Genomic DNA, 23,709 nt, shown 5'->3' with positions numbered 1-23,709 from the left:
TTTATGTGAAGATCGCTAAGTCTTGCTCGAGAAGAGTATACAAACAAATTGGAATTTGAAGTAGAGGAGCAGAGCTAGGAATTTTAGTTTATGGGTTCTGCACCACATATTTATATATATATTTAATGAATTTTTTTTAATATAATCATAGGATTTGATTCAAAACTCTTGAATTCTATCGAACTCATAATTGTAAGGCTGGTTGACTAGAAGTAGACTCCAAGAGCCGATGCTGCTAATTTGAACTTTTTTTTTTTTCCTTTCCTTTTGGAAACTTACTAGCAAGTGATTGATAATTCCAAGTGTAAGTTAGGTTCGACTTAACACAAAATCACATCTCTGTAAGTAGGGTAACGTGGAGAAAAACAACAAGTTGGGATATGTAGTATTTATGGTGTTGGTTTGTAATTAATTATTTTAAAAGTAGCTACTATCCGGGGCGGATCCACCTTGCGATCTACGGGTTCACATGAACCCAGTAGTATTTGTCCAAAAAGTGTAAATGTATTTGAAAAATACACTAAAAACCGATAAATATTTGAATGTGAACCCATTTACTATTGAATCGTTGCGCCTCTGACTATTATTAAGGAATTAAAGGTCAGTATATACAGTGATGCAATTTAGAGCATCCGCTGCCATTACGGGCAGTAAAAGAGTTAACTGAAGTAGTTCTAATTTTATGGTAGTAATAGTTCCAGTTAGATCTGCTGACATATTACAAGGAGTTAATATATGCAATAAAATTTAAGTGTTGATAATTAAGTAGGTAATTTAAGTGCTGCATAGGCTAGCTGCTTCTATCAATAATCTCATCCACTTAATGAACACTAACATCAAGTGGCGGATGTAGTCTTAAAGCTGCAAATTGAATTGAATTCAACATTTTTTCATCGCGTAATATAAATATATATGTGAAAAATAATAAATGTTAAATTATGGACCCATAATTTTTTAAGATTGAATGCGTCAAATTAGGAAACATTACGCGACACATTAAATATTTACACTGTATTTATCATTCGTAGCTATACTTTCAGCAAATTTACCATTCGTAGCTATATTTGAATTTTATAGCAAATCGATAAAATGAGAGATTAATTGTTTTGAATTAAAATAAGAGACCAATAAGCTCTTGTAACTTAGTTGGTTAGAGCACCAACTTAGTTAACGAAGGTTTTATTTTCCTGTATTTCGTCTTAGTTGTATTCGTTGTGCGAACAAATACTACGGGCTAGAATTTGAAGTAGTAACAAGGTTTACATACCATTTTCGACAACTTTATCCAATTACAGTTTTTCTTTAAAGAGTTAATCTATGCAGTTACCTATCCAATCGCTTAAACTAAAAAGAGCTGCAAGATCAATCATTTATGTATAATTAACGTATAATTTGTGTATACCTACGAGAAAAACTAAACATTGAATTCGGCAGTTATTAGTATAAAGACTCCTTTTTCTTTTAGGATATTTTCCTATATACTGAACATCTTATTTCTTGCATATCGGTCTGTTTTCATTATCAGCTTTGGCAGTCATCAGTTAACGGATCTATAAAAATTGTAGAAATTAAAAAAACAATTAGTTTCCTTCCAAGGTAAGGGAAAAAACAGTTTGTAAAATATCTTTTGTCGAGCATTTCTTCTCCCGATCTTCTTGTCTAGGCATATGTCTATGTGCTAAAATGGGATGATTATCCATTTATTTTTGTACTAGCTAGTTGGCAAACAGAAGAAACACATTTTTTCTTTTTCTCACTCTAGGGTGGTCCTTTTGAAATTAACAGTCTACCCTAGTTATGTAGCATCATTAAATAACATAATTACACAAAATCAAAATACAAAACTGCCCGAACGGCCAGCTGATTAACATTTAATTAGAAATAATTTGTTCATAAGTTATGTAGTCTAAACATTTTTTTAATTAGATTCTTTTAAGCCTATCGCGTTTATCTCACTAGGGGTTGGTTCCCCCTAGTTGTGTATGGAGATATCCAATATTATGGATGGAACCTTCAATATTGCATCAACACCCTAAAACCCTAATTTTCATCGCAACTCTGGACTGTAAAGGTATTTATAGATTCTAGAGCTCAGGCGAAGGTTTGAAACCCTAGTAGGTAGTAGCATAATAGAATCAATTTACTGAGCTGACTTTTGTATCAACACAAATAGTTTAACTCATCACTACTTCTTAAGGGCGTTGAAAATTATTTTTTTAATATATTTTTGCTAATTATCTTATCGTAGCATACAATAGAATCCGTACACTCTTCTCCTAACCACTTACTATCTCCTTATAATATTCATTTTCAAGCATAATTGTAGCTGAAGTAAAAGACCCTTCCTTCCAATCAAATAACTTATTTATTCAGTTAGAAACTATTTTGCAATCTTTCTATCAGGCCTCCAAAATATTTACTATCCTGCTTACTTTTCTTGTTACATTTATTGATTTTCTGCAGCTGGTTGCTATTAAGAATTAGAGCAAAATAATCATGAATTCAAGTAAGAAAAATGTTGATCAGACAAATCAAGAAGCTGGTGGCACCAACAAAAGCCAATTTTCAAGAACTCCATCTGGTTCAAGACAGCAGTCATGGACAAACTTTCAGAATCCAAGAATCGTGCGCGTTTCGCGTTCATTTGGAGGTAAAGATAGGCATAGTAAGGTATGCACTATAAGAGGATTGAGAGACAGGAGAATTAGACTTTCAGTGTCTTCTGCAATTCAATTATATGATCTTCAAAATAGGCTTGGATTAGGCCAACCTAGTAAAGTTGTAGACTGGTTACTTAATGCCACTAAACATGAAATAGATGAACTTCCACCATTGCAAATACCACCAAAATCCTTCAATCAATTCCATCAAATAGATGATCAGTATTTTGATTCTACTTTGAGAGAAATATCCAAGGAAATTACTACTACAAATGAGCAAGAAAACCAAGAGAGTAATCAATCTTCTTTTTTAGGCATGTTAAATAACCCTACACCCTTTAATTCCTATTATTATTCTGAGCCTAATACCTTCTCAATTGGAACAGAAGACTCCCAAAATAATGTATCAGGCAACATTACAATGCCTATTTTTTCAGGCTCTCAACTATATTTCCATCCAACTGCTACAATATTAACGCCATCTGCACATAGCCTAGACATGATTTCTAACATGAGCTATGATCAGGCCAAGGGGTTTCGTTCACAAGAAGATACTGATCATTATTCTTGAAACTGCTGACTTAACAGCAAACATGGTACTGTTACATTTTTTATTCCCATGAGATACAGAAATACAGTAAGACATTTTATATATCTCTTGTTTGTTTAGACAGTTTAATCTCCTTAACTATCTGCATAACTTCAATATTATTTCGCTGACAATTTTATTTTAAAAATAAACGTGTTAAATGATTATTTAGATTTGTATCTTCTTTTTTCTTTGGTTGGAGTGGAGACATTGGTCCGATTTCTTCCTTTTACCCCGCTACGAGCTTTGGTTTAATTTGGGTAAGGCGGAAATTGAGACTCAGTCTGTCAGGCCTCCACGTAATTTCGTCCAAGTTTCATCCTGGTCATGGATAGATCACTTTCTGGGTGTTTTTAGGGGTACGTACGCGTTAAAACTTATTTTTATTAGACCATAAGTTAACTACCTACTGGTTTATGTTAAATTTGTGGAACGATATAGAATTTAGAAGGAGAGAACAATCGCTTCTAAGAACAGAGAAGAGAGAATTAGGGAAGAAAATGAATCTTCATTTTTGTTTGTTTTCTACTGTACAGTAACGTGTCCTCTTTATACAAGTTAACCACTCTAACTAACTTCTAACTATGATTTGTTAAACTATGGTTAAATTATGTTACACCACTAACCACATCACTTATACTACTATTCTCAACACCCCCCCCCAAGCTAGAGGAGGTGAAGATATCCAACTAGTCATGATGGCACCTAACACAACCCGTTAAGTAAGCCAATTACCAAATATATCATTCCAATAATAATTATTAAAGCAATTTAAGTAAACAAATGTCTTAATCTTATACAATTCCCAAGAACTGGTAGCACAAATCATGAGTTTCTAAGAATAGAGTTTACAAGCGGAAATGAAATAAATACATAGTCTGTTTGAATAGTACATAAACAGAGTTGTTATAAATCTAAGGCTACCATGAACAAGAGACAGCTACAACAGGAACACAGGTACATCTTCAAATCCGTCAACCATCGAACACAGCAACAACGACAGCCAATATCTGCACGCAATGTGCAGAAGTATAGTATCAGTACAACCGGCCCCATGTACTGAGTAAGTAACAAACCTAACCTTAGGTTGAAAGTAGTGACGAGCTTGTAACAAGGTCAGAGTCCAACTTCCATAACCAATAATAGTTCATAACAATATTAAATAAGTAATACCAGAAGTAACTCAAAGAATAAATGCTCAGCTAAATCATGACTTCTGAAAATAATTCTGCCTTTCAAGTATATCAGTGAAAACCCAAATCGTTTACCGAAGTTACCAAAAATATGAATAAGTTTGAAAACGGTATTTTTTTTTCAAAATCCTTTCCATAATAAATAAAATATCTCATTTTCTTTCCAGATAACCAGTGTAAAATAAATGCATCACTATGCCTATCTGTCAACATGTGTGAGAAATCATGAATAATGTGATACCGTCCAGTATGAGGAAAATACATCTCTATGCATGTATGTCATGTGTGCATGTCAATGCAATGTATCTTAGAGATTGTACTCATGTACTCACACTCTCAGAGTACTCATTCTCACTGTCTTGCATTCTCTCTCACTATGCTCAGCACACTCAATCACTTAACGCTATATAATATATGTTGCGGCGTGCAATCCGATCCCTGTTTATAATCGACTGCGCTCATTGGGGTGTGTACAGACTCGTGAGGGGCTCCTACAGCCCAAGCGCTATAAGCACGAAAAACTCACGTGCTGCACTGACAACTCACGTGCTATAATATCATATATGGATTCGCACAGACAACTCACATGCTATAATAAAGCCTATAAGGCCTGCTGCAGGCGGGCGGCCCCGATCCACATAATAATCCTCACAATCAGGCCCTCGGCCTCACTCAGTCATCAATCTCTCCAGTCTCTCTCTCATGGGCTCACAGTGCCATAAGAATAACTCAAACATGATGATATGATGTATCAATAAAATAATAATAATAGAGACTGAGATATGATGCGTAATGACATGAATATGACTAAGTATGAATTTTCAATTTAAAACAAATAATTCACAATAATATGACCTATGTGGGTTTCAATAATATTGGCACATAGCCTCAACGTGATTTTTATTATGCTTTTCAGCTCAATTTCTTTAACACATAAAACGGCATGAAAAATGCCAAGATTATTTAACTACAAAATTTCACACAAACAATTATGTTACAATTTCTATAGTGCACGCCCACACGCCTGTCACCTAGCATGTGCGTCACCTCCCAACAATCCACATAATATATATATTCAGGGTTCATACCCTCAGCTCCAAGATTAGAGAGTTACTTACCTCGAACAAGCCGAATCCAATGTCGAGCAAGCTAAACAATGCTCCAGAAATTTCCATTCTGCGCGTATCAACTTCCGAACGACTCGAATCTAATCACAATTAATTTGATTTAGCCCTCAAAAATTATAGGAATTAATTTCATATCAAAATACTAATATTTTCACAAAATCCGAAATTACGTCCCAAAAATCACCCGTGGGGCCCACGTCTCGAAATACGACGAAACTTACAAAATACGACAACCTATCCAATTACAAGTTCAACCATACTAATTTCACTCAATTCCGACTCCGAATCGATATTCAAACTCTAAATATTCGTTTTGTAACATTATAGGAATTTCCTTCTATTTCTCTTGAAGATTCAATAATCTTACACCAAAAATGAAGATTAATTCATGAAATATAATCACAAGGGAATCAAGAACACTTACCCCAAGTTGTGTGGAAATATTCCTCTCCAAAATCTCTCAAACTGAACTCCTAAATCCGAAAATGGGTGAAAATCACGAAACCCCGAATTTAAGTTTCTGACCCAGCGATTTCCGCATCTGCGGACAAGGGTCGCACCTGCGACCCTCGCTTCTGCGGACGAAGCTCGCACCTGTGAGTGTGGTCGCTTCTGCGACACGCAAACCGCACTTATGCGCACGCGCATATGCGCCCTAGCTTCCTCTTCTGCGGCCTTCGCTCCTGCGACTTCTCTGTCGCTTCTGCGACCATCTCACCTACGCAAATTCAACCGCAGGCGCGGTCATACCAGAACCAGAAACCTTCAGCAATTGCAACATGAATGAAAATGATCTGTACCTTGTCCGAAACTCACCCGAGCCCTTTGGGACCCCGTTCGAACATACCAACAAGTCCCGTAACATAATACGGACCTACTCGAGGACTCTAAACACGCATAATAACATCGAAATGACGAATAACACCTCAATTCGAAATCATTGAACTTTGAAACTTCAAATTCTATATCTTGTGCCGAAACACATCAAATCACGTCCGATTGACCTCAAATTTTGTACACAAATCACATTTCACATTACGAACCTATTCCAATTTCCAGAATCGGATTCCGATCCCGATATCAAAAAGTCAACCCCCCGATCAAACTTCCAAAATTCAACTTTTGCCATTTCAAGCCTAGTTCCACTACGGACCTCCGAATAATTTTTCGGACACACTCCTAAGTCCAAAATCACCATACAGAGCTTTTGGAATTATCAAAACTCTATTCCGGGGTTGTTTACACATAAGTCGACATCCGGTCACTATTTTAACTTAAGCCTTAAACCTTAAAACTAAGTGTTCCAATTCATTTCAAAACCTCACCGGACCAAAACCAATTACCCCAACAATTCACACAACAACTGTAAAGTATGATTTGAACATTAAATGGGGAAACAGGGTTGTAATACTCAAAACAATCGGCCGGGTCATTACATTCTCCCCCACTTAAACATACGTTCGTCCTCGAACGTGCCAAGAGTTGTTTCCAAGCCATCAAATCACTGTTCCATCTTACCACACACGTACCCAGGGTGATCTCACATCACCCTATTCTATATAGTCTTGACAACACAATACAACTGAAATCATTGATTTAACTTTAGCCCATAAACCTTGGAATTTAATTTCCAACCTTTAGAATTTCTTTCAAGACACGAATCTTACATTTACACATTGTATGAGTTTGAAAAAGCTATATCAAGCCATAACCATAACCAGAGATATAATCAATTAACATATTATACCACTCGCATGATCGTGGAACCATTCCTGATCATAGTGACTACTCCAAAACCAACCAATACTAGTATTAAACCCATATCAAACCAAACCTCATCCCAAAACCTTCGTACACTATTGATAATAAAAAAACCACGCAAAATTTCATGACCACTTACCAGATCAACAAATCACGGAGCTTTCTCGCCCCAACCAGAACCATAATCGCTTTCTGAGCCGACTTTCAATATTATCCTTCCGAACATACCGTAATCAAACTTGATAGTACCCATTATGGGTCCAATGACCTTATATTACTAAACAAAACTATTCCACAGACATGCCGCACCAATAATACTTAGAGCCACAACCCGTGCCATCCGTGCACCAATACGCAACAATTCAAATGCACTCAGTCATGAAAAATGACTCAAATGAGAGGAATTCCCAGCAAGATTAACAAGTACCTCCACAACGAAATACTGAAAATTTATCATACACCGTAGAACCATCACCCGATTCTAACACAAGGTTCATATCTTAACATAACTCCGCTGCAATGCGCGACCCCATCCAAACGTTGGTCCATATAATATACCCCGAGCCACCCTGCTCAAAATTAATAACCACGGAGAGGCAAATAACACAATGCTACATAAACCTTGAAAGAACATAACGAATACTCAATCAATCATGCACTAACCATTGCTCATCTCATTCAAATTCTACCATAAGGCCCAATAGAACCGCACCATGTGTGCACATAACCAATGAATCACAACTCCTTGTAGCATAAAGGAGTAACTCACATATCATTTCAGAACACGAATAAGTTCAACATCAACCGAATGCCACATCCCTCAACAAATAGCAGTATGGAGCCAACCATTCCGGCTCGGTGTAGAATACACATCTTAATTGGGCCTACCAATGGACCCCCAAATCAACTCTGGTCACCCACAAATAGATAAATAATCCTCCAAAAATTTACCGTGACTGATTCCTAATACATCATATCATCTAACTAGATTCAGCCACGACTTCACAGTCTGCAACCATGAATAATCCGCTCCTGAAACTTCCAAATTTATAGGACATGTGAATCATCATAACTGATCCCAATTCTAGCCTTCGAATGACTAACACATTTTTCATGCACGATCATTCCACAAGAAATACTCCTATAATTCTTCCGTGCCACATAGCAATAATTTGAATATCAGTAGTCTATCAACCATGTGAGTACCGCAATACTAATTATACATCCATAAGTCAAAATACAATACGCCTTCTGAAATGTACACTCTACTCACGCAATACCAAATAGTGATAGCTTTCATCTAAACATCTAAAACTGTTCATCCCTTCTAAGAATTTATGACCTCCTTTTCAAAGCTAAACCATGACCTTTCACACACCAACCTTAATCCCACACAACACACTGCATCTATCATGCCATCATTTGAAAAATACGAGAACCTTATAATCATTCTGAGTCACAAGTAGAATACATATCCGATCAGCCAGAAGACTTCTATTTGATCCCATCCAGTAGAAAATCACAATACTCAACATGCTCCTTAGGCTGGTAGGAAAAATACCCATCTCAAACCTTGGTAGAAATACCCGAGAATGCTTTGGAATTCATTTGTACATATTCAAGTCATCAGAGTTGAATCTCTCTAGCTTAACCAAGCCACGCAGGTTGCCAAACCCAAGTGTATTGTCACAAAGCACCTGTAGAAAATAGGGTTGCTTATCGAGTGGTTAATTACTCTCAACGGTTTGGCTTAATGGTTATCGACAATTAAATGTATTAATCTGCTAGCCACCCGATAAGATATCGGACGGATTGGTATCGGTTTAGCTCTTATCGGGTGGTTTATCGGCCTAATTCAATCTATATTGCGTGCTTTAATTGTTTGCTGACTACCTAGCATACAAATTCAGAATAGAAAATTACACATTGAGTCCAGACATACATGTCTGTTAACGCCTACATAAGAATGATGTAGTGTGTCATGTGTTGTAGAGTGAAAAAAGCAGAACACATTGTAGGCTACATTACATCCCAAAGCACACTACATATGAGTCCAGGCATACATTACATCCCAAAGCAGACTAATGGATATGCCACTGTAACTCTTGCTAGCTATAACATGGATCATACAAGGATATCAAATTTCATTGAGATAACTATGTGATTGCCTGGGTTTAGATGCAAAGGAACAATTTCAGTAGTTTAGCTCATTAAATATAATGGTATCTAAGCTTTTATTAATTTATTCATAGCACAAACGAAGCAAAATTACAATAAACGTGTGGTCCTTCCCTTTGTTTCTTGTTCATTTTTCTTAGAAAGGTAACAATATATTAATAATCAACACAAAGGCTGTGCTGGAGCCATATTTACAATTTTAAAAAGCAAAACTATGAGCTTTCTCTTCATACTAGGGCACTAAGAATTCTAATGAGAATTGAGATGCTCTTTGATTTTAAAGACATCAACAAGAAAAGAAACTTACCATCTGCTGACTGCTGCTCTGGTTATGGCGAGAGGGAAAGGCGAGACGGCGGGAGGGAGACGACAAGTCGAGGAGATAGAGTGCTGGAAGTCGAGGAGATAGAGTGCTGGAAGCTTGGAATTCGACGAGATACATTACTGCGGGTGGCTGCTGGTTGAATTTCTACTGAAGCTGGTTGAATTATAGTCGAATCAAGAGAACCATAATTCTGCTGGTGGCTGTTGGTTGAAGTTTATGCGTTAGGCTTCTGATTATTTAGGAATTAGGCGTTAGAACTTAGAGATAGAGTACTGGAAGAAGTGGAAGGGTTTTTGATATATATATATATATATATATATATATATATATATATATATATATATATATATATTCTTAACGGGTTAACGGATTATCCGTTAAGAAAATTGAATAATCCGCTCCCAAACTGATAAGTTGTTAATAAAAAAAATTCCAATCTGTTCCCCGTCCATTAAACTGTTAACCCGATACCAATAAGCCATTAAGCTTCGGTTTCGGTTCAGTTTTCGATTTCGGTTCGGTTTTGAACACCCCTAGTAGAAAACCCCCACATTATAAGTACCCCAAAGAGCCGATCATACCATTACCATACTAGTTTAGCCTACTACCCAATTGTCATATTTTCTCCAAGACCCTTCCGAATTTGTCTTCAGATTGATACTTCTCCTTGCTAAAACACCATGATCTTTAACCACAACTCACCCCACGAACCCTAGCATAGAACCACAACGCCCTAAGGCCCATAAGCCATTCTTCTTAAGCACCTCCATAAATACCACAACTGTAAGACTCACTCTGAAAATACCTTATGTAAATTTAAAATTGTTCTTCTTACCTTCCTTATTTTAAAAATGCAGAATCCATAGTCATACAGAATTTCCACAAGTCCAGACACCATTAAATGCAAATCTCAGATTTTATCCATACATAAATCCTCCAAAAATTCTAAATTGTTACATATAAATCTTGAATCCATTAGAACTTTTTCAAGGGTCATCCACTCTTCCAAATATCAATTGCACCGCCCAAACGGGCTGAAAGACACATGCCCCTTAGCACAACAACACCCAAAGAAGTACCCCTGCCTTCACACCACCAACCAAATTCATACTCCGTGCGCACTACATCCTTCACAAATAACAAATCACTCATCCCATGATTTTCATATACTCATAAAGCGCAATATAACTCGTATCCAGAAATTTTCTTACTCTAGTCATTTCCGAACTCCACCTCTGTAAGTCATCACTAATTCCCAAGTATAATTCTGACCAAAATAAAAATTTGACACATACCCATGAATTGATTTTTCCATAACAGACTTCCCTACTTGGCTCAAAGCAAAAAGTTGAAACACTCGATAACTAACAATTTTCATACTTTATTACTGTTATAATACCGTAGTCAGTTCGACGAAAATTCTTCTCATCTCATACCACGCCAACCATAAAAATACCTGAATCAACCGCTAAGCTCGCATCCACTCCCTTAACACTCAAGTCAACTTTCTCAACCAGATTCAAATTCAAATCTCCACGCATACGCCATGCTGGCAGAAAAGAAACTCTTCACTCACATATAAGGAACATACCTATGTAGATTACTCCGCGGGGGATAATCCACCTTCTTAACCTCAAATTGGCATCTTGTTATATCTTTTTGCAATCACAATTACTATGAAATCACTTAGTCAATCTGAGTCCAAACTCATTAACCAGACATGAGAATTTAATTTGTCCCAAAATTTAACAACATAAAAGATCCTTCAAAAGATTCACACTCGAAACTGTACGTCATATCAAAATGAAAATCAAGCACCCAATGGACTTTCCTTTACATTTCAAGGAAACATTTTTCATCATATTCAAATCGTCTTAACACATCTCGTAGTTACATCATACTCATCATAAAGCCATTCCACCGCTCATCGAGCCACAAATTGTACTCGTAGGGACATTACCGGACATATGTGTCAAAATGTGCAAGTTACAACTGAAGTTACCAAGCTTAAGCTGCGGTCTAAACCTGGCCTCAAGTCCTTCAGAATGGCCCATCACCAAGATACATAGTACACATCTCGAACCTCGTTCATAGAATCACAAGTCGGCGATGCATAACTGATACTGAGCGCTCATGTGCACATACGAATGCGTGGAAGGAAATCAAAGAGTTATATTTCAAGTTGAATCAATTCCGCATGATAAAGAAAGAAATACGGAAAATTATCCTAAATGCCATGTAGCCTCTCGAAGATAAGTATGGACGTCATCATACCGATCCGCAAGACTCTACTAGACACTTGCTCATAACTTGTAGAACCTATGAACCTAGAGCTATGATACCACCTTGTCACGACCCAAATAACACATTCTAATAAAAATTATTAAAGCAATTTAAGTAAATAAAGGTCTTAATCTTATACAATCCTCAAGAACTGGTAGTACAAATCATGAGCTTCTAAGAATAGAGTTTACAAGCTAAAATGAAATAAATACATAGTCTGTTTGAATAGTACATAAACAGAGCTGTTATAAATCTAAGACTACCATGAACAAGAGGCAGATATAACAGGAACGCAGGTACATATTCAAATCCGGAAACCATCGAACACAGCAACAACGACAAATAATATCTGCACGCAATGTGCAAAAGTGTAGTATCAGTACAACCGACCCTATGTACTGAGTAAGTAATAAACCTAGCCTTAGGTTGAAAGTAGTGACGAGATTGTACCAAGGTCAGAGTCCAACTTCCATAACCAATAATAGTCTATAACAATATTAAACAAGTAATACCAGAAGTAACTCAAAGAATAAATGCTCAGCTAAATCATGACTTCTGAAAATAGTTCTGCCTTTCAAGTATATCAGTAAAAACCCAAATCGTTTACCGAAGTTACCAAAATATGAATAAGTTTGAAAACAGTAATTTATTTTTTCAAAATCTTTTCCATAATAAATGAAATGTCTCATTTTATTTCCAGATAACCAGTGTAAAACAAATGCATCACTATGCCCATCTGTCAACATGTGTGAGAAATCATGAATAATTGTGATACCGTACAACATGAGAAAAACACATCTCTCACTATGCTCAGCACACTCAATCACTCAGCGCTATATAATACATGTTGCGGCGTGCAGTTTGATCCCTGTTTATAATCGACTGCACTCACTGTGGTGTGTACAGACTCATGAGGGGCTCCTTCAGCCCAAGCGCTATAAGCACGAACAACTCACGTGTTGCACGGACAACTCATGTGCTATAATATCATATATGGATCCGCACAAACAACTCATGTGCTATAATAATATCTGGATCCGCACGGACAACTCACCTGCTATAATAATATCTGGATCCGCACGGATAACTCACGTGCTATAATAAAGCCTATAAGGCCTGCTGCAGGCGGGCAGCACCGATCCACATAATAATCCTCACAATCAGGCCCTCGACCTCACTCAGTCATCAATCTCTCTAGTCTCTCTCTCATGGGCTCACAATGCCATAAGAATAGCCCAAACATGATGATATGATGTATCAATAAAATAACAACAGAGACTGAGATATAATGTGTAATGACATGAATATGACTGAGTATGAATTTTCAATTTAAAATAAATAGTTAACAATAATAGGACCTTTGTGGGTCCCAATAATATTGACACATAGCCTCAATGTGATTATTATTATGCTTTTCAGCTCAATTTCTTTAACACATAAAACTGCAAGGAAAATGTCAAGATTATTTAACTACAAAATTTCACATAAACAATTATGTTACAATTTCTATAGTGCACGTCTACACGCCCGTCACCTAGCAGGTGCGTTACCTCCCAACAATTCATATAATACATATATTCAGGGTTCATACCCTCGGCTCCAAGATTAGAAGAGTTACTTACCTCGAACAAGCCGAATCCAATGTCGAGCAAGCTAAACAATGCTCCAGAAATTTCCATTCTGTGCGTATCAACTTCCGAACGGCTTGAATCTGGTCACAATTAATTTGATTCAGCCCACAAAAATTATAGGAATTAATTCTATATCAAAATACTAATATTTCAACAAATTTCGAAATTACGCCCCAAATTTCACTCGTGGGGCCCACGTCTCGAAATCCGACGAAACTTACAAAATATGACAACCTATCCAATTACAAGTTCAACCATACTAATTCCACTCAATTCTGACATTGAATCAGTATTCAAACTCAAAAAATTCGTTTTGTGACATTATGGAAATTTCCTTCTATTTCTCTTGGAGATTCAATAATCTTACACTAAAAATGAAGATTAATTCATGAAATATAATCACAAGGGAGTCAAGAACACTTATCCCAAGTTGTGTGAAAATATTCCTCTCCAAGATCGCCCAAACCGAGCTCCAAAATCAGAAAATGGGTGAAAATCACGAAACCACGAATTTAAGCTTCTGCCCCAGCGATTTCCGCATCAGCGGACAAGGGGTCGCACCTATGACCCTCGCTTCTGCGGTCGATGCTCACACCTGCGAGTGTGGTCACTTCTGTGGCGCGTAAAACCGCAATTGCGGTCGCGCTTCTGCGCACGCGCATATGCGCCCTGGCTTCCGCTTCTGCATCCTTCGCTCCTACGAATTCTCTGTCGCTTCTGCGATCATCGCACCTGCGCAAATTCAGCCGCAGGTGCGGTCATACCAGAACCAGAAACCTTCAGCAATTGCAACATGAATGAAAATGATCCGGACCTTGTCCGAAACTCACCCGAGCCCTTCGGGACCCCGTCCGAACATACCAACAAGTCCCATAACATAATACGGACCTACTCGAGGCCTCTAAACACACATAACAACATCGAAACGACGAATCACACCTCAATTCAAAATCATTGAATTTTGAAATTTCAAATTCTATATCTTGTGCCGAAACACATCAAATCACGTTCGATTGACCTCAAATTTTGCACACAACTCACATTTCACATTACGGACCTATTCCAATTTCCAGAATTGGATTCCGATCCTGATATCAAAAAGTCATACCCCCGGTCAAACTTTCAAAAATTCAACTTTCGCCATTTCAAACCTAATTGCACTACAGACCTCCAAATAATTTTTCGGACACGCTCCTAAGTTCAAAATTACCATATGAAACTATTGGAATTATCAAAACTCCATTCCGGGGTCTTTTACACATAAGTCGACATCCGGCCACTATTTTAACTTAAGCTTTAAACCTTGGAACTAAATATTCCAATTCATTCCAAAACCTCACCGGACCCAAACCAATTACCCCGGTAATTTACACAACAACTGTAAAGTACGATTTAAGCATTTAATGGGGAAACAACATTGTATTACTCAAAATGACCGTCCGGGTCATTATACTTGGATAATAAGTAGCCATGTTGCATCCTACTCAAGCCTTTAGTGAGGATATCAGCTTGCTGATCAGCAGTGTTAACATAGATGGTGTGAATTAATCCTGGCTGAATCTTTTCACGCAATAAATGGCAATCGATGTCTATGTGTTTGGTCCGTTCGTGAAAGACAAGATTGGCAGCAATCAGAATTGCTGACTTGCTATCACTGTAAATAGGAACTGGAGCTTGTTGAACAACCCCTAACTCTTTAAACTTACCAACAAGCCAAACAGTCTCAGCTACAGTCGAAGCAAGACTCCTGTACTCTGCCTCAGCAAAACTTCTGAAAACTGTTAATTGTTTCTTGGATTTTCATGAAATAAGGGAGTCACCTAACTTCACTAAATATCATGTTATAGATATTCTGATGTTGGGACATGCTGCCCAATCAACATCACAGAAGGATGATAGAGATCCAGAACATTCAGCCTTCATTAACACCCCTAGAACAGGACAGTGTTTAACATACCTCACAACTCTGAAGGCAGCTTCCATGTGAGATGACTTAGGACTGTGCATGAACTGACTTAAGGTTTGGACTGCAAATGAGATTTCAGGTTTGGTAATTGTCAAATACAGTAACCTACCAAGTAACCTTTAATATGGCACAGGATCCTTTAGTAGAGTATCATCAGTTGTAGAACATGTGTGTGTATTAAACTCCAATGTGGTCAACTTGGCATTCAACTCCAAAGGTGAAGTAATAGGTTTGCAGCCTGATAGACCCAAATCAGCTATTAACTCCAAGCTATACTTCCTCTGATGCATCAAGATACCCTCTCTACTTCTGGCAAATTCAATTCCTAGAAAATATTTTAGCTCTCACAAGTCTTTGATCTTGAAGCGATCTTGCAACTCTGATTTGGTCTCTTGTATTAGTTGTAGATCATCTCCAGTAATAATTAGGTCATCTATATATATTAGGACCACTACCAACTGCCCTAAAGTTCTTTTAGTGAATAATGAGTAATCTAGGTGGCTCTGTTGGAATCCTGAGGCAAGGAGTGTTGTAGTGAGTTAGATATTCCATTGTCGAGATGCCTGCTTAAGCCCATAGAGGGACTTATGCAATTTACATACCAATGACTTGTTGTTAGAGATTACAAAGCCAGGTGGAATGCGCATGAACACTTCTTCAGTTAAATCACCTTGTAGAAAAGCATTGTAAACATCCATTTGATGGATGGTCCAATGCTTGGCAGCATCTAAAGCAATTACACTTCTGACAGTTACCATCTTCACTGCCAGTGAGAATATTTCTTGGTAATCCAATCCTTCCTTCTGATTGTACCCTTTGGCCACAAGTTGTGCCTTGAACCTTTCAACCTCTCAAGTTGCCTTGTACTTAATCTTATACACCCATTTGCATCGTATAGCTCTCTTCCCTGGGGGAAAGCACATTATCTCCCAAGTTTTGTTTTCCTCCAATGCTTTTATTTCTGCCTGCATAGTCTCAATCCATCTTTTATCTTTTGCAACCTCATAGTAGCTATTGGGTTCTTGTTCAGATGAGAGCTGAGATAAGTAGCTTTAGTATTTGGGAGACAAGTGATCATAGACTATGACAACAGCTATGGGATATCTACAATTATTGGTTTGTACAGCTTTGTCAACTCTGACATAATCCTTAAGCCAGATGGGAGGTCTAGAAATCCTTTTTGATCTTCTAATATCATCAACAGGTGGTTCGTATGACTCGGGAGCTACAGATGATGCAGGAGTTGGAAGAGACTCTAAATGCCCCTAGTCTGAGTTAAGTATTGGTGCATTCTCTGAAGAAGAGGCATTGGATGAGTATGATAATGAGTCAGCAACAGGAGCTGATGCAGAAGGAAAGGAAGCCTCATGATCTACATCATGATGATCAGGGAATGATCTCATGTCCAGATTATCTAGAAAAGACTAACCAATCGCCACTTCTGGATTCTGAAAAGGGAATGCTTCTTCAAAAAAGGTTGCATCTTTGCTGATAAAAAACACATTATTCTCAAGTAGTTTGTATCCTTTCTGAAGTGCTGTATATCCTGATAACACACACATCACAGCTCGGGGCCCAAACTTATCAGTTTTAGGTAGTAGAGAAGTAAAACAAAAGAGTCTTATGATCCTTAGATGAGATAAGGAAGGTTGTTTGTGATACAACATCTCAAGGGGTGATTTATTTCCAAGAACAGTGGAGGGTACTCTATTGATAAGATATACAGGTGTCTCAATACAATCTCCCCAAAATCTAGTTGGTAGATGGCCTTGGAATCTTATAGCCCTTGCAATTTCTAAAATCTGTTTGTGTCTTCTCTCTTCTACCCCATTCTGTTGGGGTGTGTAAGGACATGAACTTTGATGTAGGATCCCATGTAACTGAAATAGTTCTCTATAATGATTATTGAAAAATTCACTTCCATTATGTGATCTAAACATCTTTATAGACTTGCCAAATTGAGTTTTAATCATAGCAAGGAAGTTTTTAAGTATGAAAACTACATCAGATTTCAATCTCAATAGAAAGTCCAAGTCCATCTAGTGTAATCATATACTAATGTAAGAAAGAGCTTTATTCCATTATAGGTAGCAACCTTGTAGGGTCTCCAAATATCCATGTGAATTAGTTGAAAAGCTTCAACACTTCTAGTAGTACTTAGTGGAAATGACATTCTAGTTTTTCTTGCCAAGGGGAAGATCTCACACCTATGAGCATTATTAAAGTCTATACTATTTCTGAAACATTATAATTTTCTAAGAACTGATAGAGGTACATGTCCCATTCTCTTATGCCATATATCTGGATCCCTTTGTTTGATAACTGTAAAAGCTTTGCAAGAATATAATCTGTTGTGTGAATCCACTGAGGTCGTGGTGTACAACCCATCTTCCTCCCTACCAATCTCCTTCACCCTCCCAGACAAGAGGTCCTGAAATACACAAAATATAGGGAGGAAGGAAGAAAAATAGTTCAGGTCTTTTGTCACCTTGGAGACAGACAAAAGATTGAACTTGAAGGCAGGAACACATAGAACATTCTTAATAGTGTCACCTCCTCATAATTGACAGTCCCCTATGTGAGTAATTTTGGCAGAATCCCCTGTTGATAGTTGAACTTGTCATGCATTTTCTGTTTGTGTTCCATGGTGCAATAATTCTTTATTTCCTATCATATAGTTTGTAGCTCATGTGTCTACAATCCACTTAGGAACGCTAATATTGTTATAAAGAGAAGTACCTGCCATTGCTGCCATAGTGCCACTGGATTCACTAATTGAGCTTTTGTTCAACAACTGTAGGATCTAAGAATATTGTTCATTTGTGAACATGTGTATTGGAACTCCTTTGTTTGCTTCCAATGAGACATTGCTTTCTATCTGCGTTGCATTAGCTCTTCTCTTAGGCTTAAAATCAGATTGATAGCCCACTATTTTATATCAATTATCCTTCGAATGACCTGGTTTGTTACAGAATTCACACTTTATCAACTTGTAGCAGCCTGCCTTTGTATGCTCTTTTTGATGACATTACTTACATTCTATGCTGAAATTCTTCCTTGGCTTGTTCCCTGACTGTATAGTAAACATAGCAGTAGGTTCAACCTATCCTGTATGTGTGTTGAAATGGTTTCATGAGATTATTCTTCTACTTTCATCTTGAACTATCATAGCATAAGCTTGGTTAATGAAAGGGACATTAGGCATCATCAAAATTTGACTTCTATCTTGCGTAAAACTATCGTCCAACCCCATTAAGAACTGCAATAACCTATGGAATTCCAGTTGTTCAACATAATCCTTAATAGGATGTGGTGGTAATATAGCATCATATTCAGTCCAAAGGTAAGTTAATTTTGTAAAATAGACAGAAACAGACGATATCCCATGTGTAGAAGTAAAACTTTCTTTGTGCAAGTAATAAAGCCTCGAAGCATTTACTTTGTCAAACTGTTCCTTAAGTTGTGCCCAAACAGTTTGAGCATTCTCTGAGAATAGAACACCAATAAAGAGATGTGAATTAACATTGCTCATCAAGACAATAGCATTACAACGATCCCATTGATGAACTAATCCTGGTCTAAAATCATTTTTCGAGGTGGTACCATCTACCAAACAGAGTTTATTCTTTCCTAGAAGAGCTACTTTCATAGCTCGACTCCACAACATATAATTCTTCATTCCAATTAATAACAAACCAATCAATAACGAACATAGTCCATTAGATGGATATAAGTAGGGTGGATGATTATGGTCTAGAATGAAGTTCCCGCTATTCACAGTTCCAGTCGGTACTACTACTACGATGGTGATATCGCTGAAATTGTCACCAATCGCCATGGAAAATTGCAGAAATCTACTCACAATTGAAGCAAAATTAGGGTTCCGATCACAAATCGTCGTCACCGATTTTGAAAGAAATTGAAGAAATTAAGAAAAATTGAAGCTGATTCTCTCGATTTACTTTGACCTTGCAAAGAAATCCCCAGAATAGCTTAGTAATTGGCTTTGATACCATGTTAAATTTTTATAACGAGATAGAATTTAGAAGGAGAGAACAATTGCAGCTAAGAACAATGAAGAGAGAATTGAGAATGGCTATCTGAAAATATGCATTCATGAAAAACTGTGTGATTTACAAGCAAGGTTTAATCGCATCTGGATAAATAGGTTTCCCTTTGAACTTTCCATAGTGAATTATATGTCGGATATACTCGGTCAATCGGTAGATTTGATATTTTTGAACCGTCAAACTTTGGTGTATACCTAGACAACCATAAGTCAATCAATCAACTATTTAACCGTCTTTGGTTCTCATTGTTGTGTTCGTTTCAGCAATGAGCACCACATGGTTCATAAGTGCATAGAGAACTGGCCTTACAGAATTTTTCTTGAAGAGACTTACACTTCACACTTATATAGGTAATTCCTAAACGTATTATCCCATAGATACACTATTTGATATACACCGTATCAAACTTAAAAACTATTAAAAAGCCTTAACGCTTTATCCTTGGTACTGAACATTATCTCATCACGATAATAGACCAAAATTTTATTTGACAATGTTGAACCATCACTAATAATTTTGTTTGATCTCCTTGAACCTAGATCTTAGGATCTCCAGTCTTCTAGGTAGAGTTACCTCCACAGTGACTTGTCCTCGTCCATAGTCTCATTTCCTTCGATGATTTATCAACCATCTCTCTATTTAGGCCTTTTGTAAGCGGATCCAACATATTATCTTTTGACTTTACGTAGTCAATTGTGATAATTTCACTAGAGAGTAGTTATCTAACGGTATTATGTCTTCGTCGTATGTGACAAGATTTTCTGTTATACATAACGCTCCCTGCCCTTCCTATTGCCGCTAGACTATCGCAATGTATGCATATATGAGCCACTAGTTTGGGACAAAATGGAATATCTTCCAAGAAATTCCAGAGCCATTCAGCTTCTTCTCGTGCCTTATCTAAAGCTATAAACTCGGATTCCATTGTAGAGCGAGCGATGCATGTCTGTTTAGTTAATTTCCAAGACACTACTCCTCCACTAATAGTAAACACGTATCCACTTGTGAACTTTGTTTCTGATGACCCTGTGATCAAATTCGCTCGCTATATCCTTCAATTACCGTAGGATACTTATTGTAGTGCAAAGCATAATCTTGGATATATTTTAGATACCTCAAAACTCATTTCATTGCCATCTAATGAGTTTGGTCGGGATTACTTATGTAACGACTCAGTTTACTTACTGTACAATCTATATGAGGTCGTGTACAATTCATGATATATATTAAACTTCCTAACACTCGAGCATAATCCAATTGAGATTTGCTTTGACCTAGATTCTTTGTAAGAGACACATTTACATCAATCGGGGTCTTGGCACCTTTGAAATCTAAATATATGAATTTTTCAAGTACCATTTTAACGTAATGAGATTGAGACAATGTTAGTCCTTGAGGAGTCCTATGAATGTTAATTCCTATAATTAAATCAGCAACTCCTAAGTCTTTCATATCAAACTTGCTAGCAAGCTACGCATTTATATCCGCAATGTCTTTGCTCATTATTAACATATCATCAACATATAAACATGCAATGACTATATGACTTGGAGTGTTTTTAATGTAAACACAACGACTACCTGCTCAGCGGAAGTCTGGTCGAGAATCTTAAACTCAAAACGATCGCAGGGAACTGCGAATTTTAAATTAAAATTTCGCAAAAAAATATTAGAAAAGAAATTATATAACGGAAAATAACTTTGGTCCAAAAAATTATCAATCAATCATATCAATTGATCGGAGTCGGAGCCGAGAGACGACGGCGCAGGGCACCACTTCTTCTTAACTTTTAAGAGCTAGAAGATGTGCTTCTGTATATAAGTACAAATATTTTTTTTCCATTTTCTGACGAGGGACAAAGTGCATTAGTAAAGGAAACAACTTCAAACTTTTCGTTTCCCTCCAAATCTTTTCCCTCCATTTCCAATTCACATCTCTTTTCTAATTAGATTTAAAAAAAAAAAAACAGCTAGTTCGTATACTCCTTTTCTGTGTGCTAACTGCCATGTACAATTGTAAAGGTAAGCCACGAAATATAGAAAATTGTCTTCGAAATACTTAAACAATAGTAAATGATTTCTTGAGGTATTTAGTTCCATGAACCCGGTTGCTATTGATCCGAATAGAAGCAAGCAGTCAAAGAATTTAGGAACTAGAAGAAATTAATTAAGATTCTAGGGACTAAGCCAAGAGCAGCTATTTGACAGCCCAACGGCAATTTTTTTTTTTTTTTTTCAAAAAATAAAATAAATTTTTTTTAAAAAAAAAATTGCCGTTGGGATCGTTTGGCCCGCTAAGGGATCGAGCCGGTCCCGGACCTGACAGACCCAAATCATAGGATCGGCCCACGAGAATGGACCAGACCCGCTAAAACCAGGCTAAACGGCCCTGACCCGTTTAACCATTTGGCCCGTTTGACCCGCGGTCCCGGACCTAAATCGGCCCATTTGCCAGCCTTAGCAGCAAGCACTAATGGATGCAATCTTAGCTTGGTGCTCGAGAAAATTATAAGAGTCGCTTTTAATTGGTACTCAGCCAATAAATATATTAGCTACTATCTCCTAGTCTTCTCTGTCTGTTCACTCTCCACATCATTTAATAGATTAAAAGAAAAAGATAAGGTTTATGTTAGCCAACTAAACCACATAATTAAAAAAAAAAACGAAACCATATAAGCTAAGTTAATTGATTAATAAGAGTAAAATGTGGTATTAACAATTGCGTTAGATTACCTTGTTAGTGCATATTTTACTAATCTTTGAGGTCATGATTTCTTATCTTTGTGCAGTTAGCTTCAAGTTTTTTTTTTTTTTTCAATTTCAAGAACTCTGTTAATAAGGAGAATAAGTAAAGTAAATTTGCTGAAAATTTCTCTCCAAGTGTTACATCTTTGAAAATTTCAAAGATAATTAACCAATAAGATATTCGGGACCTTGCTCTTGTGTAGCTTGTAGAATAAGGTACTAACTACTACCCGCTCCGCGCTTTATATTATGTAATTGTGTTTAATTAAGCTCAAAGTTTAATATATTACTTTGTCTTATACAATACTTCTTCCGTCTCATTTTATAAGATGATGTTTGATTGGATACGAAGTTTAACAAAACAAAAAAAATTAAAGCGTATGATCTAAAAGAAGCCACACACGTATCATCTATTAAGTTATATTTTTCTTACATATAAAAATATAATATATCGTTTTTTCTAACAAACTAAAAAAAGGAAGAGTGTCGCATACAAAGGAACATATATTTCCCATCCATAAAATTGGAGAAAACTATTTCCGCGCGAGTTTAGTCGCTGGCCCTATTTGGTCAACTACCTAACCTCATAATTCATATATAGCAAAATAAAAGTACTGTTATAAGAAAAATCAAATTATGGTAGATGTCTACTCTTCCTCCATGATCTTTTCAAATGCTTAATGACATATTCAGTGACATATTTCTATGCTTAATGACATATTCAATGACATATTTTTCTTCACTTTTTATGCCTATATAAAGGCCTTGTAATAGATAGGAAAATACACACAATTGAAAAAGAAAATCTCTTCTTTCTCTCTATCTCCATTTCTTGTTCATGTTTTATTAAATTGCTTTTATTTCATAACAACATGTCTTGTTCATATTTTACTAAGTTGCTTTTATTTTATAACACGTTATCAGCACGAATTGCTCATTTCATAATCTTCTATATCAAGACTATGTAAGTTATAAGCAGGCAATGAGATCAAGTACAATGAAAAATATTTTAGATGATAATACAAAGATAAGTTTTACATCCATCTAAACCCATTCATATTTTCATATCTTTGCATTAACTTTATGTGCAGTGTTTAGTAAAAATATTTTTTTCAATTGTATCCAGTGAAATAAAGAACTGGAAAGGTATGTCTTTATTTGCTACATCTCTTATAGGACAAA

At 36.7% G+C, this 23,709-nt stretch overlaps 2 protein-coding genes across 2 annotated transcripts in view; both read right to left on the bottom strand.

Annotated features, from left to right (window-relative positions):
- The window catches only part of LOC104118157 (mitochondrial import receptor subunit TOM5 homolog), an 86,635-nt gene that overhangs the window by 58,586 nt on the left and 4,340 nt on the right, over window positions 1-23,709 (bottom strand). The gene's annotated exons all lie outside the window — the stretch shown is intronic.
- On the bottom strand, window positions 18,844-19,551 carry LOC138903359 (uncharacterized). Its single transcript, XM_070191323.1, has one exon. It carries the CDS (start codon window positions 19,549-19,551, stop codon window positions 18,844-18,846), a length of 708 nt encoding a protein of 235 aa, XP_070047424.1.

Source organism: Nicotiana tomentosiformis, chromosome 12 (assembly GCF_000390325.3).
Source record: "Nicotiana tomentosiformis chromosome 12, ASM39032v3, whole genome shotgun sequence".
NCBI classification, from domain to species: Eukaryota; Viridiplantae; Streptophyta; class Magnoliopsida; order Solanales; family Solanaceae; genus Nicotiana; species Nicotiana tomentosiformis.
This window is presented reverse-complemented; position numbering and strand designations above follow the sequence as displayed.